This window comes from Aythya ferina, assembly GCF_964211825.1.
Source record: "Aythya ferina genome assembly, chromosome: 3".
NCBI classification, from domain to species: Eukaryota; Metazoa; Chordata; class Aves; order Anseriformes; family Anatidae; genus Aythya; species Aythya ferina.
The window spans coordinates 45,593,726-45,612,357 of NC_140298.1; the positions used below are offsets into that span (position 1 = coordinate 45,593,726).

General features: G+C 38.7%; 1 protein-coding gene across 8 annotated transcripts in view; it reads left to right on the forward strand.

Moving 5' to 3' along the window:
* RPS6KA2 (ribosomal protein S6 kinase A2) overlaps nt 1-18,632 on the forward strand; it is a 303,450-nt gene that overhangs the window by 33,999 nt on the left and 250,819 nt on the right. The window contains exon 1 of one of the 8 annotated variants that reach the window (XM_084513723.1): nt 3,220-3,400. The exons of the other annotated variants lie outside the window; for them this stretch is intronic. Coding sequence (XP_084369849.1) covers nt 3,353-3,400 — 48 coding nt within the window. The 5' untranslated portion in view covers nt 3,220-3,352. Of the gene's footprint in view, nt 1-3,219; nt 3,401-18,632 lie in introns of those variants that run through there. 8 annotated transcript variants of the gene reach the window in all.

An 18,632-nucleotide genomic window follows, 5' to 3' on the forward strand; every position in this document is an offset into this window, starting at 1 on the left:
TTTTGTAAAGGGATGAGTAAGCCAGGGAAGAAATGGGCTTGTATTAACCAATTCTCCTGACATTTTGTGAATTTGAATCAAAAACAGGACAAGGTTAAAAACTGATGACTTTCCACTACAGGGGTAGACATTCAGTTAGAAATATTGATAAAATAATTTGCATACTTTTTTTTTTTTTTTTTCTCAATTTGTGCTTTCCTCACACTTCATTTGTACCACTGTGAGCTAAAGCAGTAAGATGTTTTGTCTTTTCAGGTTTGAGTTACAAAGGTATGTAGAAGGGTAACTTTAAAAATAGGGACAGAAAATATCTTTAGCACTATCTACTTCTCTACCTTCGGTTCCAGTCCAGAGTAATACTACACTTTCAGTAAAATCTGAGCTATATTTGTTGCTTATATTAAAAACTGTACTGGATGTTATATATTCCAAACTAAACGGAACTGCGGAATACATTTTTTTTCTTCCTCAGTCTTGCAAAATTTACTTATAGCTAGCTGGCTTCTGTTGGGGTGCTAAATGCTGTCTTTCTAATCAGAGCTAGGATCAGATGGGAGCAGGGCTGCTAAGAGCTGCATAGTTTGTCAACAAAGATGAAAAAGCACTTTACTGAAAGGTGTTTCTTACAATAGTTATTTCAGAAAGATGAGGTAAGCTTTCATCAGTGAATGAAGCATCTTTCATTTAACCTGCCTGTATAAAGCCTCCGTAGCATAAAAGGGCACATGGCAGTGCCTGCATGTAAAGATGTTATGCACATGGGGTTTGGAGATCTTGTTTGTTTATTAAGTGATACATCTAGCTGAAATGATTGTGGATAAGCTGAGACTCTATGTGTTGGGTCTGACCACCACAATTAATAAAAAGAAATTATCTACCATAGTAACTACAGGAAAATTCAGAACATATTTAGATATAACTTAGCATTGCTGTTTAGTTTAATTTGTATGTATCTGTGCACCTCACTGTGACTTTTTTCTTCAAGAAGCGAGAAATTCAGAATTACAGACGAGATTCTACCTTTACTGTCTCTCTAATACATCTACTTTCTGAAATCTGATTATGCATTAGGTACAAAATACTGTTGTTACAGTACTTCCAGCTTAAACCTAATTATTTAGTTTGAGATGCACTCTTTAAAGAACTGGCTAATTCTAGGAGCTGAGGTGATGACACCTTGTCTCAAAGGAAGGCAGTAGCCTGTTTTTTTTTTTTGTTTAATTATTTCTATGAAGTCTAAAGTACTTCAGTACATGTGTATGTATATTGAGGAAAACCTCAAAACCTTTATGGACATGAATGCGAAAATAAAAATACAGTTAAATAGTTGCACTATGGAGAACTGTAATTTTAAGCCAATGATATTTGACTGTAGTAAGCTTTTAGGTAAAACCCAAGATATTAAGAATTGATGTAAACTCTGGAGAATTGTATATGTTTGAAACTAAAAGTAACATTCTTGGTTATACAAACCCAGAGGTTGCAAACTTAAAAATAAATAAATAAATAAATAAATATATGTATGTATATAATGTTGAAGGGCTCCAAATTTCAAAACAAAAGTAGCATTTTATAGGAGAAATTATGGAGAAAGGTACTAGACTTCCAATTTTATTTGGAATTCAATTCTATTTTAAATTGGAAGTTTAGTACCAATTTATATTCCTGCTCTTTGCGTGTGGACAGTTTATATGGCGTTTTCACTGCATTGTTTCTACAGGCATCTTGGACTTTTCTCTGCTTTATGCAATGCATAATGAGGTTGTCCTAAGAAATGTTCCCTTTATCTTTTTATCAAAATTAAACCCAATGCATATAACACAGCAGAAAAACAGACACTTTTACTGCTCAGCTCTATTTCTTAAAGAGAAATCCAGATTCTTCCCCTTGGCTTTCTCTTTATGGGTGTGGTCCTGGTGCAGGGTGCTACTCAAAACTTATTTGCGTGGCTCTCCAACAGCAGGCGAAGTATTGATAGCCATGCTGTTTCCTGAGTACTGCATTCATCAGGTTGTGCTCACTCACCTTCAGCTGTTGGCTTATCTTGGTGATTATTCTGGGTCTGCATGTTTTCTTATGACCAGTTGTTTAAGGTCTGATTGGATGGGGTTTTGAGCTACCTGCTGTAGTGGAAGCTGTCCCTACCTGTGGCAGGGGGGTTGGAATTAGATGGTCTTTAAGGCCCCTTCCAACCCAAACCGTTCTGTTTCTATATTTGTGTCACAGCATGCACTTCTGCTCTTCTTGGTTATATAGGCTCACAGCTTTACATGATGGTGATGATCAGGGATATAGGCCCTTGCTAGAGGGTATTATATTTTAATGCTGTTATGCAGTTTCAAAAGACTTGACTCCCCCATAGAGTACCTCAGAAGAGATAGTATGGGTCAGGGAGGCAGCTTGATTAGGCTAGATGGGAATAGTTATTTTAAACTGACTCAACTAGTTTCAGTGTATTCTCAATTATTAAATACGGGGATTGTCCCATCAGCATAACTGGAAGTGGACACAGTTTCAGATCAGGCTGTCCCACAGCACCCTGCTGGTTTAGGGTACCACTGACACAGGTGGTGCAGCATCATTGGTGTGCTGCTGAGCCCACACCCTCCAAATCTGGAACTGAACTTCACTGGCAGGTTCTCAAAGGGGAAGCAGCAATGCCTATGGTCTCTGGTTCCTATGGCATTGAATCAGACTTGGCATTTGTACCTCTGCATGTATCTGTATATAACACCTTTGCCCGTAGTTGTCGTCTTTGTACCTTTTGTTTTTTGTCTAAAAATTGTTCCAAAAAAATAAATCTCCAAGTGCTGTAATGCAAACAAACGACAGGCTCTTCCTGTGCTGGGCTGAGTCACAGGCAGTGCACAACTTGCAGGTGTGCAGTGGCAAAGCGCCGGCAGCGCTGGGTAGGGTTTGCGGTCCTGCATGTCGAGCTCCTTTCTTCTCCAGATCAGGGTCTGAAAGGATCAGCCAGGTAACAAGCTCCTCAATGCCTCTTCTGCTTTTTTGCAAATCTTTGCCATTGGATGAGTATCTTTTTTAACTTCTGCCTCTCTTCCCAGAAAATCTGCAGACTTGGTACCTGTTCCCTTCATCCTTGTGCTGCCAGCACAGCCAGGTTTCTGCTGGAGCTAGGGTGTCTGTGTACAGCTTCTGATTTGAGTCAAAGATTAGATCCAGCCTAGCTCTTTTTTAATCTGCTGCTGGGCTGGGCTGGCGTCTGGTGACGCGCTGAGCTAAGCTGGCTGCAGCGAGTTAATAGAGAAGAGGAAAGGTGTTGAACCCCTGCAGAATGGCTCAAGGGCTTGCGCTGTCTGACCTGCACTGTGATCCTGAATGCTGAAAAAAGATGATAAAGCTGCCTCACAAGAAGCTACACAAATTTTTCCTTAAAAAGGTAAATTTTTTTTTTTTTTTTTTTTTTTTTGCTTGCTGCTTTGATTAGGTTGATGACAAAGTTTGACAATTGCATTGTTCTTGTGCAGTCAGCCTCCTATTTTCTTTATCTTGAGTTGTCTCAGACTGTCCTCTCAATGTAATGTTTTTCTTGGCTTGTGGTTTGGGATGTGATGGAAGTCGTCAGAACCAGGCTTGGACCTCATGCTATATGGGTTCACTTGATTACAGTTGTAGCTTACAGCTTCTGTCTCCCTGTTGCGTTGTGCTGCCTTTTAGCCCTGTTGCTGGCACCATATGTTCTGAATCTGTCACGTTGAATTTTAGTGTTCTCTACAAGTTTTGTTTGCAGTGTAAAAAGAATGCTGCTTATTGACTGGTGCTTATTTGGGGGTTGGGGAGGGGAGAAATAGTTCGAATTGAAAGCAGATGTCTATTTTTCAAATTTGTTGTACACTTATTCTGTTTTCAAATATACCCATGTAGCTCAGGGATATGGAGAGACCTTATGGAAAGCACATTACGCTTTCAAACAGAGCTGTGTTCAGAACTACCTGGGCTTTAGTTTAAAGCTACTTCTAGATTATGCCTTGCTATTCCTCACTATACCTAGTGAGGCATTAAGTGCTATGGTGACCGGCAATCTAAGTAGTAGTTTTTAATGTCTCCATTACCTATGGATCCTGTTAAGACTATGCATAAACACTATCTAAGCACTATCCCCTAGTTATGAAAAGACATATGTACTGTGTCATAACCTCCCCCCCTTCTCCTCTTGGCTACTTATGTGCACAGTTTGCATTCCTGATAAACCTCTAACAGTCTGTTTATTCAGTAGGGTTATCCTGATTATAGTATGGGATTCTCAATTACAGTGAACTGGAGTCCTACACTTTCACCACATAGTATAATTTCATGTGTATGCTATTTCATACTGATATCTGTAATAGAATATACCCCATTAAAATGGTTTTAGTTAAAAATATTCAATTTGGCTATAAGGGAAGACAGTGGTCACATTCTAGTGTAAGTTAGGATCTGGCATTTAGCTCGCTGATTTTGGCACTTTCTAAGACACAGATGGTTGGTTGTACTGCTTATTTTGAGGTTGATTTCCAGCATTTAAACACTGACATCACAGTCACACAATTGAACTGTCCTCCTGAGATTCCTTATGCCAAGTGAAAATCATTTTCCCTTTTGCAAGAGTATATATTTCTTGCTGCTGGCCATTCCTGATCAAATGGCCATAATTTTACTGTGATATAACTATAACTTGATATTCTGTTATATTCTCGCACATAGGACTAGAAGTCCCCAGTTGATTAATGTAGGTAACAATGAAAGAGGGTGATGAATTATGCTAAATTTGAATTTAGAGTAGTTGCTGAAAATTCGATTTCATTGCTGAGCCAGTGGTTTGAAGTGATAAAGTGAAGGTGGGTTTAACCAAGAAGGAAATGAGTGTAATTTAACATTCAAATAGCAGTAGGGCAGCCAGAGTCTTGGGAGTTCTATAGCAACTTGTTCTGTTGTGAAAAGATGTTTGTGTTACCACACAACAGAGATGTTGAATAGGATTCACATACTTGCCTGTGTTGATGGTTCATGTTATTTCCCTGGAGGTGGATGGGGAATTTTCAACAAACTATATTTTGATTTGTGGTAATGTCTGGAACAAAACTGTTGAAAACATCTGTGATCCTTCACGAAGTTGTAAGCTGATTCAGTTTGTAGGGGTCTTTTTATAAGTGTTGGGAAAGGGGGAGGGTACCACAAAACCAGTGGCTAGGTCCTTTCCTCTACTATATGTGCATACCTTTGACTGAAGTGGGTGCATTAGCATATTAAGACAAACGTGATTCAGAATGAGTTCTGGTCTTGGGCTTTGGTTTAAGTCATGGGATCAACAGGCGATGTGATCACAGGTTAAATGATTAGACCATAGCCAGTTAGTGTCGAGAGTTTTGTTCCCCTCTGAGTTGTATACATGTTTAGGGCATGGGGAGTAATCTCAAATAATTGGAAGATCAACTAGATGGACTGTTCTCATCTTTGAGAGATGGTTGGAAAGAATTAACGGATGCTTCTTTTTTCACCTATGATTACTTTCTTAACGGATGTTTTCAAACTTGGGTCCCTTGGTTAGATGTATTGTTCAGCTGATGATTGTTTCCTTCATTTATGTGGCCACTGCCACAGAGATCCCTCTTTGAAGAAAGTTTTGGAAAGGACCTGTAGCTCCCATTTTTTATGAGTATAACTGTACAACAGTTACCTGAATGCTTGCCTACCTGTTCAGATGTTTGCGCAGTTAAGTAACTAAAAGAACATACTTGTAACATTGCAAACAAAAGAATGCCCCAAATAGGCAAGTTCCTTAAAATAAATAAATAGGTCTTAGGATAGTCCTGTGTTTTCCTGGAAAAAATATCTACTGAACAATAACAAATCTAATTACAGCAATGAAAGCTTCCTTCAGAGCTTACTCTTTAGCCTTATGTGTGGAAGTAGAAGTTGAGACTTAGCTTACTAATCATATAGGCACCACTAGCCCTTACATAAGTCAGTGATTCTCTTTGTGAGGGTTTTTGGAAGTAAGCCCCTCAACAGCTGTGTGTGAGAGCTTTTACAGTGTAAGAGTTTGCTTTGGAAAGTATGCCTTGACTGAAGATTGTATGGTGTGTTTTAAGCTCACAATATTATTCATTGGTTATGTATCAGATATGTTCAGTTTACAAGGTATTAGGGCTTTTGTTTAATACGTCTGAAAGTTCACGTTTATTTCTGAAATGTGAATCTGTTTTTTGTACTTACCATATAAAAGTCTCAACCTAGAGTCTTTACGCTTGTGCAAAGCCAGCATAGTCCACAACATCTGAGAGCATAAACAGGAATTTAGAAGGCAATTTTGTTGAGTATGTTGTCTGTTTTATAAACAACAATAATAACCTTGTTTACCTGCAAAAATTGGCTGGTAACAGTACATTTAACATCCTTGTTGTCTACTCAAATCTGAAAGGGTTGTCCTCCTTTTCAAAGAAAGGACAGCTATTTAATGTGTTCTTTTTTTTTTTTTTTTTTTTTTTTTTTTTTTTTTTGTTCTTCCTTCAAGGGCAAATGTTCTTCCACATAAATTTATTTGTACTGTTCAGAGTTTCTTCCGAGAGCTTTGTCCAAAACAAACATGCAGTGGCAGAGAGGTGTTCCTGCTATACTGTCAAACAAACCATTGAACAGGACACGTCATGAAACTGGCATGCATAGAAAATACATTACATAAACTGCTTGATTTATAGAAAGGACATGAAAGTCATTACTAGTAGTAACAAACTATAGTTCAGTAAATAAGTCAGTAGGAAAATAAAAAGCTAGTGGAAAACATTTTGATTTGAATTGCTTTCTAGCAGAAAAATAGGTTTTATTAAAAATAGGTAATTTTGGGTTTCACCATTTAAGAGCAAAATGTAATCTCTGTTAATAGGCGAGAAGCACTTAAGCAAAACAAATTAAGATTTAGCTGACACACTGTTACAGCAATCTGATGCTGTAAATGCTGATTGTATGATTTACTAAAATGCATGTTTGTAGCATCAAAAATGAGGATCTCCCCCCCGTGTTATGAAAAATGAATTGGTAGCAACTGCAGTATTGGCAGATTATTATCTCTTGTAGCTTGTGGCAAATGTCTCTGCCTTTCCCCATCACTATCAACAGAAGTTTCTGTCCTTAGGGAACATATGACTGAGTCACTGATACAAAGGAGAGAAGCATGAAAGGATGCATAGCTCCAAAAGAATCAGATAGGACAGATCTTTTAGATATCTTTCTGTACATTCACACATGTGAAAGTCATATACATGGGCAAGGTATTTTTGTAATCTTTTGTAATTTTTTTTTTTTTTTTTTTTTATACAAAGCAATATGCTTCTACATGTCTATAATAGTTTTCTTTTTCATAGGTGTGCTTGCTGTCTCTTGTAAAGCAGGCTGTCTTCTGGTGGATCTGGGCAGCCTGTTGAGCCTAGGGACTGTTATTTTTTTTAATGCTGTCTGTGCAATTTGGGTTGGAACCCTTCAGAATGGGGGAAACTGAGCTGGCACCAGCATTTTCAAGTTGTCTACCCACATGCACCCCTTGTAATATTATCACAGTTCCTGTCCTCAGTGGTGGCACTAGTCACTACTCAGGAATGTGGGGTGACTTAAATACTAAGACTGCTGGTCAGGTGGGAGGATGGTAGGTGAGTACAAGTATGAAGATCTGCAGCAAGGCAATCCTGGCTTATTCTCTGTGCGGCAGGGGATGGAGAACGGGTTAGAGCTGGGACACCAGGTCAGAGCCAGAGTTCTGGAAAGATGAGCTTGCATTACTACTGCAGCTGCTGGGGGACTCCAGGGATGCGCCCTGCTGGGGAGGGCTCTGTTCATTTCTTCTGCATGTACAGGACCAGGTGCTCCCCTGCACTCCATACCCTGTGCTTTGCAACAGCATCCAGCTGGCTCTTTGCAGGGCTCTGGTATAGGCAAGATAAGAAAACCTGACTGATCTGCTACATACAGCTGTCTGCTTCTATAGGCAACCACCTGCTTTGTCTATGTCAAGACTTGACCCCAATGCTGTATTGTCTTCCAGTTGTAAATTGGTGTTAGGGAATGACTGTGATCCCTTGAACATGTAGTATTTGACTGCAAGTCCATAGATGCCTTTGCAAGGAACCTTGCTGAAAATTGTATTCCAAGAAATATGTACTTATTAGAATTTAGATCCTCCAAAGTCCACAACTAGTAATGTCTATGCATGCCTATTTGAGCAAGTGATTGCACACAGAGAAATCATTCTCGGACTAACTCTTGAAGCAGCTGTTTTCTAAGGAAAGAAAAGCAGAAGCCATTGTACGCGTTTTTGGCTGGGCTTAAAAGGAAAAGTTGCAAGCAGGAGCAGCCCAGGCCTCTCACTCTTGTATTCCTTCCTGCATGTTTAAAAAAGACACATTCTGTGATTGCGTGTGTGACACTGGGAATATCTCGTAGACAGGCAACAGTTGGGACTCTGAGGTTTTGGCTCTCATGTTATGACTGACAGAGAATGCAGCTGTGTGTTTGTTAGTAATCCATTTTTTAAAGATTGTAGGGGAAGCTTTCTAATGCATGCAAGTCTAAATTTCATGAGACATTAAGAAGACAAATATGCTTTTGAAGATTTTTCTTTTTGTAACCTAAGTAATGTGTTCTCTGTAAGCAACTATGTGGAGTGAAGGAGCCTGACAAAAGTTGGAATCTTCTTTCAGGTCAAGGTACAAGCTCTTAAAAGCAGAGAAACCATACTGAGTTTAATAATAGCTATCATTGGGCTATGTATGTTAATACTGATGTGTAATTATGTAAACACTACACAGTTTTTGCATGTTGTAACCAAAAATGTTATCCACTTACAATACTCAACCTTATTTTTATAAAGTATTTTTGCACTTAAATTCCTTGATTATTTCCAAAAAGGATTACTGGGAGACAATTTTTCAGGATTGTATTCAATTCTATCTCCATGCAAGAAGACTTGTACAAGTTCCTGCCCTCTGTATTGGTGTCAGGGTTGCAAACGAGTATTTTAGTTGAGGGAAGTGGGAAAGAGTTTTTCTGAACTAAGCAATGTATTTTTTTTTTTTCCTCGCCCCTTGCTCAGAAACAGTTGAACCAGTCAAGCTTGAAAATTTGAAAAAGAATTAAGCCTAGGGCAGACATAGAAGATTTCAGTCTAAGTAGACTTGATTTGGCAGAAATTGGAACAACTAAAGCATAATTCTGTGGTGGGGATATCAGCAAATTCCACAGAAACTGATGTTCATGAAGGTGGTGTGGGAGCCACCATGCTGAAGGAGAACACAAGTCAGCTGTTGAGGAGCTATGTCCTTTTTGTGTTTTCTTTTTCCAACTTGAGTGTCTTGAGTAATGCTGTAGCCAGTTATACATGTATGAGGACAGTTCAAAAACACCTCCATACGTGCACACCTCTACTATGTCAGTGCTCCTACTGCAGTCAGTGGAACACCTATGGTTATCCATGGGTTGTGTAACTGGAATGCAGGTGTCAAGCAAGTGAAGATGAGGCCCAATCAAGAATTTATTGAATGTGGTGAATGTGAGTCAGTGCCATCTGGGTGGAGTTCCTGGTATTCTATTTTCCATGCATGATATGGCGATCACTTCAAGGTTTAAGAACAAGGGGGATGCATATGAACAAGGTACTCATACTTGTACCTTAGGGGAATAAAAATAGATTGCTTCTAATGTGTTCTGATGCTCATAATAGAAGGTTTGGATAGAACTGTAATAGTTCTGTGAAACAGATTTACATGCAATGTGAAAACTCCCCTGAATTTCTAATAAGAGTTAAGAACACAGAGTAACAGCTATGCTTTCCTGAGCCCAAGGGGTCAGTAGTGCTGATTCATGGTTCTTTACTGGCAGCCTTCTTTCTTCTGATGTCTTCTAAACAAACAAGAAAAAAAACCTGACAATGACACAGGAGGATCCGTGGACATGACAGAAAGTTCCCACCTATTAGATATACCTGTTGACCTTTGATAAAATTGTTGTGTGGAGCCTAATTCTGTCTTCTGAGACAGACCTTGGTAATGCTCTGCATTTAGTGTTTCGGCAGAGAAAACACCCTGGAGGTTGTAACTGCCAGCAGGAAGTCTTTACTTTCAGCTTGCCATGACTGCACTGCACCCCTCGCTAGCTCTGTGAGGCAGGGCAAAGGCATCTTCCTTGGCCATATGAACCACCATCTCCTCAAGAGTGCTGGGGAGAGATGGACCCTGTTGTGCTGGGTGTGGATGTTGTTTCAGTGGACAGTCCTTTTTCCTCTCTGAGGATCAACCTCTTGAACCATTTCCTGAGGCTTGTGTGTGTGCTGTGGCAGGTGATTGCTCTGGCAGACTCTCACCCCGGTAAGACTGGGAAGGTGGTAGAGCAGGGCCTGGCTGAGGGGTGCTGCTTGTGGCCCCATGGTGGGAAGCACTATTGGCAGATTTTGACACTCACCTCTAAAACTGATGCCAGTTCACTCAGTCATTAGCCTAGTTAATCCATTAATTGTCTTGTGATTTATTACCTCATTGGTAGGTAAAGAAGAAGATAATATGAGACACCACTGTAAGATAAGACAAAAGAAAACCAACGAAGTAATTGCTTATATATAAATGTGTGACCAGACGCATGCTAGCCTTTGTCTTGTTTAGGTGTGTGTTAAAGTGACAGGAACTGTTCTCCCCAGACTTTCTCTCTGTGTGCGGGTCCCTCCCCAGCACATAGCAGGGCACGAGGTGGCTGATGGCATGTTGGTGCCATGGCAGGGCTTGGCAGGGCGTGGCGCAGGAAACGCACAGCCTTGCTGCTATGGAAGGGCCTCCACAGCCCTGTGGGTCTTTGTGCTGTGCAGCTGGTGCTCCCAACATGTGGGCAAGGATTAAAATGTGGGGGTGGGCTTTGGTAGATCACAGCTTTCTCCCCTCAGCTTCTTTATTAACACATCACTTGGCACTGCAGGGTGTCTGAAGAGATTGCACAACTTGTTCCCTGTCACCTCATGAAAGAATTCGACTTAAACATCTCTGCTTTTGCCAGAGGCAAGTCGTAATGCTTGCCATTGGCACTTGAAAAATACATCCCTGTACTATGAAATACATCCCTGAACTCTGTGTGCTGGTGTAAATGTTAAAGCTTTTCAAGTAACAAATACCTTCTTTTAGAAAGGAGGGCCTGGGTCAGCTGATTTAAGGCTGTGCTCTGTGTCCCCCATGCTGAACCTAAGGCACCATCTTAAACTACCTTTTTCTTCACATTTCCCCCCTAAGGATTCACTATTAACTAAGCATGGTGATTTCCGTCAGGTCTTCTTACTTTACATCTAAAGGATGTAACTTGGAAAATGGAACTCAATTTTCTTCACCTAAATGACTTTATTTTCTTTCTGTTCTAAATTCGCAGGTTGTCTCCTGTTCTCTAGCATGATCCCTGCATTACTAGCTTGTTTTCAAGTGATTTCACATTTCTTTTGTCCGTATCCAGGATTCAGCACCGTAGCTGACAATGAAGTGTGCATGCTGTGCACCTTCTGCTGCAGGCACAAGTCATCCTTCCTGTAGGTAGCTGTTCCAGTACCCTTCAGTGTTGTTCAGGCCAAGTCAATATTATCTCCCAGTTTTTCCAGTGTGATATGTCTTTCCCTTTTCATTTGAATTCATGTGGTCTTCCACTTCTTTAGCTGCATTCCTTTGAATATAGGCACCAAGCGTCTGTGCAGTAGGTACGCCCTATATGATCTTTGTGGTCTTGCAGTTCACATGCAGCCATATTTACTTGCTTGCTTTACTCAGTCTTGTAAATATTACATGCCATCTTTTCTAGTTTTCCAGGGGGATACAGGATCTTATTCCAGCAGCCACTGCTGGCCTTCAGCAATTACTTTCAAAAGGTAGAAATACACAAATTTTCTGTTTTGAATCTCAAGATGTGAAAACTGTGATCTTGGCACAAATGTCTTCTCAATTACTTCTGGTGCTACTATATAAAGGCAGGTATGAGTCATGCAAAGAAGGTGCATGTCTGCTTGTAACTTAGCATATAAGTGAGGATTTAGTACTTGATAAGAATGTTCTGTGTAGTTTTAACTGCTTTATTTCTAAAATTGGACTGGTTTCTGAAAGATACCTTCTGAGGTGAAGGAAGACAAGATGTGGCTATGAGGTCTGCATTATATCTCAAGTGATAGTCCATTGGAGTCACAGGCTACTTTTTTGTCTCGCGTGCAGTCAGCAGAGTCCTGAGGAAGACCTGTGTCAGACAAACAGCCTGAAAAGGGCAAGGCTGAGGTGCATGTAAAAAGAGAATGTGCTCTGCAGAAACATAAGACTATTACTTTATTAGCTCTAATCCAGGATGTGCCGTCTTTCATCTGAATTACTGGTGATAGTTAAATGAGATTTTGCAATACAGACCATTCCCAGATGAAGCAGTTAAGCCCCTTTCATGTAGATATCTGTTCACTGAGATCTCTGAGAAGTCTGGATTGGGGTGCAGATTAGGGTTAGGACACAGAAGGTTACAAGTATTTATTTTTATTCCTTGAATTAAAAACAAGGATGCTACGCTGCTACTTGCCTTTAAGTTTTAAAGTTTGCCTCGAAGGAAAGACAAATCGTAATACATCTTTGATAGTTAGAAAATGAGTCTCAATACTAGAATCAAATTTTGGATTTTTTAATAGAAATACTGTACTTTTTTTTTTTTTTTTTTTCCTTGAACTGTGGTTTGGTTTCTTTTAAACTTCCTATTCAAATCTTTTTTGTTCTTTTAGGAGCTTTTTGATTCAGATATTCCTCAGTTCTGATCTTGAAGAATTACAATGTAGTAGGAGCTGTGTAATTAGATTTTTTTTTTTTTTTTTTTCCTGACTGCTGTAGTTAATAACTACAATAGAAGTAATGAACAGACTTTAATGTGGCTTTTCACTACTCTCTTTCTCTGGAATTTGGAGTTACTTTGGTGTGCATTTTTTTTTTTTTTCCCCATTATGTTACAATACACTTCTCCCTTATAGAAAATTCTCACATTAAAAATAAATATATATAAAACATCCCACAGCATGTATTTCTTGTTCAAAGTGAATATTTTCTGCCTTTTCTCAATCCATCATTTGACATCACTTGAAATGAGCCTCACTTGGCTTGTAGAGGTGTGTTTTTCTTTTTAAGTGTCTTCTGAAGGAAAATTACTATTCCCCAAAATTGTTTAGAATTTAACTGGCTGCCTTCTTCATGAAAACTGTATAAATGTTTTTTTGTGAGCCATTCAAGTCACAGAAATGGGAAGTGAATCTAGGCTTCCAAAAGAAAGATCTTATGAGCCTACTCATTTGGTTTAGTTCTTGGATATCAGCTGCAAGGTGTTTGTACTTTATTTCTGTGGAAGGCTGAGGCATTATTTCTGTTTTGGCTTTTTTTTTTTTTTTTTTTTTTTTTTTTTTTGACAGGATGTTGATAGGATCTAATTCTCTTCTATTCTTGCTTGATAATCAAAGTTATCTCTTCTCTTGAAGGATTAAAAAAAAGCCTTCTCAACTTCTTGCTCAAATGTAAGAAACCTGTAAATCTAGAAAATAAGGGTGCATTTATGTAGATTGAAATGGATAAGACAACTGATAACAGACATTCTGGCTTTTGCTTAATCTTTGTAATAAAAAGGAAAATGAATGCACACTTGAACTTCGTCTCAAGGGGAAACTCTGGAGGCCTTAGCAGGATGTGTTGTTCAGCTCTGAAAACCAAGGAAATATTGCAGCCTCCCTAAAGAACAGCTATTTAACATGGGACAGCATGCAGATGTGTCTCACTTTTGAGTCTGGTGGGGAAGAGACTAATCTTAGTACAAACGTAGCAGCTATTGTAATTGGAGAGAAAAACTGACAATAAATGCCTAAAAGTACCTTTTTTGAAACTGCTTCAGAGAATAGCACTTCATTTTCTAGAACAGAAAATGATGGAAGGTGTATGGTTGTGCAGAGAAAAATAAGCCATTCATGAGAGCATTAAAAAAGTAAAAGTGCATTGATTTTTTTTGAAGAACTGTGAACTTCCATGTCCTTGCACCTATTTATTCTTTCCAAAGTAATATTGTGAATAGGGGGAATTGCACACTGGAAATTGAATGTCTAGTATTGATTTGTCTGAAGCACCTTACGGCATAGAATTGAGAATATGCTGATGTTTGGGAGAGAACTAGGTGCTCAGGGGGGCTGGGGGACAATATCCAGTTATGAAAACAACTTCCCTTCCATAGATGAAGGAAAGGTGCAACAGCAGTAACAGGAGGAAAAAAAAAAAAAAGAAAAAAAAAATCTGTCATTAAACCTTTATTTTTCTCTGGAAGTTCAAAGGTTTTCTGCTGTCTCTGATTTTTGACAAAAGATACTATTATTACCCTAAAAACTGAAATAATAAAATAGGCTCCATTATTTATCAAATGACATAAGAAGTTGTGTAAAATAGCTGAAGATGCTAGCAAGAGACTTGCTAATAAAGAAAAAAATACAGGAGAAAATGAGGGTAAACCTAAGAAGAAAGCGCTTTTCTTTATTTTGGTCTTTGCTTTTCTGTTTAATATTGGAATAATGCATCCTTAGTGGCCTCCTGGCTTAACATACATGCTACCAATTTTACATCAGAAGAAGGTTTTAAATAACCTTGTTCTCTTCCAAGTTGTAGCTAAACTCTTCAACTTAGCTTCTGAATGTAATTAAAAAGAGAAATTCAAGTGCAGAAAGCAATCCACTTGATTCAAAGATGGGCCCTGCTCACGGAGATGGTTATATGCAGCTGTGCTTGTATTCCACTTCAGTAAATCCAGGCTAACAAACCTATGATTTTCCCTGGCTTCTGAGCAGAGTGCTTGCTGCTATTGTCTTCCCTAATGCTGAACATCTTTTGATAAGGGCAAATGGTCAACTGTTGCAGATGAAAATGCTGTTTACTCTAGACAGGTGTGTGTCTGTTCTTGTCGAAGTGCTCCACTTAAAAAATCGGTATTTGCTAGTGGATTTTGTTATTTCAGTGCACAATAAGGTACAGCTGATGCTTGTCCAAGTTTGTTGGAAAGCTTAGAATCTGATTTTTGTATTGCTCTGGAAGAGGTGACAATATAGGATGGAGAGGTTAAGGAGAAGGGAACAAACCTATGTGAGGGTTATGCACTTAGGAGGTAAGACACTTCCAAGAAATTATTTTCCTTTAAACCACTTCGGGGAAAAAGCTTGCTTGGAGAGGGTTTACTGAATCAAGTAATGCCTGTCTGTCTCAGTGGACCCTGAACAAGGAACATGGTTAAATTAGTAAAGCTTTTTCAGATTTTATTCTTCTGTCTACCATGTACACAGTTTTGTTAGGAAGAAATGGAAAGTAAAGTATTTCCAATATCTCATGCACAGCATTCAAAGCTTAGTTTTTACAACATTCATGATTACTCAATATTTTGTATTAAAATGTCCTAAACAATGCCCTTCCATCAGCTGATGGGGAGATGAAATTAAGACAACACCTCAAAGTTGTTGAAAGTTAGTGTTTTCAAAATGTGTTGTAAGCATTCTGTTTTTGTTGTCAACATCTTCTTTTGACTGGAAAACATGGATTCAGTTTTGTAAATTGAGACTTTTAATACCATGAAGAAAATGGAGAAGTCCACAATAGAAACTTTACACGAGCTATTTAGGTGGCTCAGGGGCAGCCTGTCATTAATGTTTTATAAGCTCTCTCATTAGATTTCAGAGTACTTGTTTCTGCTTCTGAAGAGTGTATATGCAATCCTTGTGTTTGAAACTGCATGCCATTACTGATATGTCAGGGAAAAAAGTCTGTTGTTTACCTGTTAATATCTGATTCAACCACTTATTCAATATTAGCAGTCATGAGTAGCAGTTGTTCAGTATGCTGTACGTGTTCATCTACAAAAGCCACTCTGTAGTTCAATGCCAGACTTTAGGGGAGAGCTTGAAACAGAATAGCAGATGTTCCCCCCAGACAAGGTTGCATTAGTAACCAGCTTCATGGCAGCTAGCTAAGGGTGCAAAACGCAAACAGCCTGTTGAATAAAATATGCTGGAGTCCTGTTTTTGGCCACAGTTTCCAAGGCAGCATGGGGCACAGTGGCTTGATGCAGCTGAGCAAACTGGCCTCAGATCAGGCTAATGCCTTTCTTGCACATGTGCCAAGGGAGCGTGAGGGAGAAGCTTCTACACTCTGGCTGTCTGGACAGCAATGTCTCTTACAGAAACAGCTAGAGCTCATGGAAATTAATTTAAAGGCTGATAGAGAGGAAAAACTAGGAGAATAGTGAGAACAAGACAGGCCCCAAGTGTCCACTTAAGAAGATGTGGAAGTGGAAGCAGGTGAAATTAAAAATCTTGGCAATGGCCTTTGGAGGACTGGGAAAATAAAGGGTGACCTGACAGGGGATGAATGTCTGTTTGGGGTAAGTGGAGAGGAAGGTAGGAGGGAGCATCTCTAAGGAGATGACTCAGGTGATGGCCATTCCTGCAGCCTTCCGCTGGCGATCTCTCTTTTCTTAGAGGCAGATACCCAGGCAGAATGCAAACAGAGAGGGGAAGCTAATGCTTCTACTTGCTATTGTTTTCCAAGTCCTCCCAATCTGCGTCACTCTGGAAGGATCTGTATACTTGCATTTCAATTAAGAAGTTTATTCTGGAATCCTACAAGCCGATTTGAGAACCGGTATTTACAGATGAGTGACTTCTTAATTTTCTTCTTAGATTCTTTGGGACAGGATTGTGGCTAAAGGGGAGGGGGAAAAAAAATAAAAATAAAAATAAAAAAAAAACAAACCAAACCAAAACAAAAAACTTGGTGACTTGTAATTAAAGATTAAGTAATGTCACAGTTTTGGAAAAGGTGCTTGTAACAAATTTCACAGTATTCAAGGTGCTGTTTGATTGAGAACAGCATAATTTGATGTATCACATAAGCTACTATAATTTGTATGTTTACATAAAGCAAACTTCATATAACCAAAATTAGCGTATGATAAAGTAACAGATTGTGCCTACTTGCTTCATTTGGAGAGTCTTCTGAGTTTTGCACTTTTTATCAGGAGCAGAAGACTCTCTAAATGTTATACACCTTTGCAAATGACTAAAATGCAAATTGAAAGTGACCTGTAACTGTAGACAGTTAGCAGAGGTCAGCAATGGGATAATGTTTCACATTAAGCGAATTGAACAGAATGATGAGTACAAAAACATATAAAATCCCTTAATTCCTTTTAAAACCCCACTAATCTATGTGATTGTAGATAATCCTTTGAAACGGTACCAAAACCAGTATGCTGAGTGTAGCCATAACCACGATGTTTAGCCTTGTAGCATTACTTAAACTCCCCTGGTACCTTTCAGAAACTGTATTGCATGTAATTTTCTACTCTTTGACCAAAGTACAAGTGTCTTGAAATTTAGAAATGACCTCATTACCCTATTCCTTCTTGCCTTAGGTTTCCTCAAGAAACTGTTACATTGGACAGTGCAAAAATGCAAACATTTTTCTGAATGATCTAAAGACACATTATCTAGGTCATGTTTAGTCAAGAATGAAGACAGAAAATGAGAAGGTTTCTGGTTTGCTGGCAAATTAACATCTTCATGTTCATCTCTTTACAAGTAGTTTGCTGGGGCTGTTGGCTTCAACCTTTTTTTTTTTTTTTTTTAAATTGAAGATGATAATGTTCTTTCTCCTCAAAAGACCTTTGGACCTACTTGGTCTACTCTCATTCCTCTTCTTTCCTATTTTCCCCTGACACTAAAATATTTTTCAAGACAAGCAAGCAAAAAAAAACCCCCCAAAAAACAAAACAAAACAAAAAAAAACAACCACAAGTTTAGAGCGAGGAATTAAGATGTCTCTTGTAAATAGAGAAGTTAGTCTCTCTTGTTAAAACAGTCTGTCTTGTTAAATGCACACTTAATTATTCCTTTGATCTCTACATTTAATATAGTGTAATTTCTGTTTTCAAAAGACAGACTTCAAAGTCATCTTGAATCTGTGACACTTGGAAATGAAGAAGGATTAGATACAGGGGAAGAGTCCTTACAGGTGAAATCTCACGTGCTTCAATACCAAGACAATTTAATTGAAAATCATCTTTGTTTACTTCTAAGCTTCATAAGCTTTTATTTACTCTTTGCAACCCTCATTTCTGTGCAAATAGCCTCTTTAAGCTTTAGCAGCATTACTACTACAACTTGTTCAGGCAGACAGATGGTGTGATGTTAAATCCACCTGACTGCCTCATCAACAGTGACAGTAGGCATGAATGGTTTAGCTGGGTTTAGGGTGGGCAAAAAAGCAGCATTAGTACTGGAACGAAGTGATGCAGCTGTGCTCCCAACAATGCTAACAAGTGATAAGGGGAACTCCTGAAAATCTTGCTAATATTTCTTGAAATTGGATGGTTCTTTCACTTAAATGGTGTTCTCATAGCCTCATTTTGGATTCTTGATTATTTCAGCTTTAATATATTATACTAGATTAAAAAAATCATATAATTGTATTTAAATACAGATAAATAGTTTTTATTCAACTGGGGGAAACAGGTCTTAAGACATCAATTATAATATGTCTTACTGAGAGAGCAAAAAAATTAAAAAAGCATTATTCCTGTATATATGA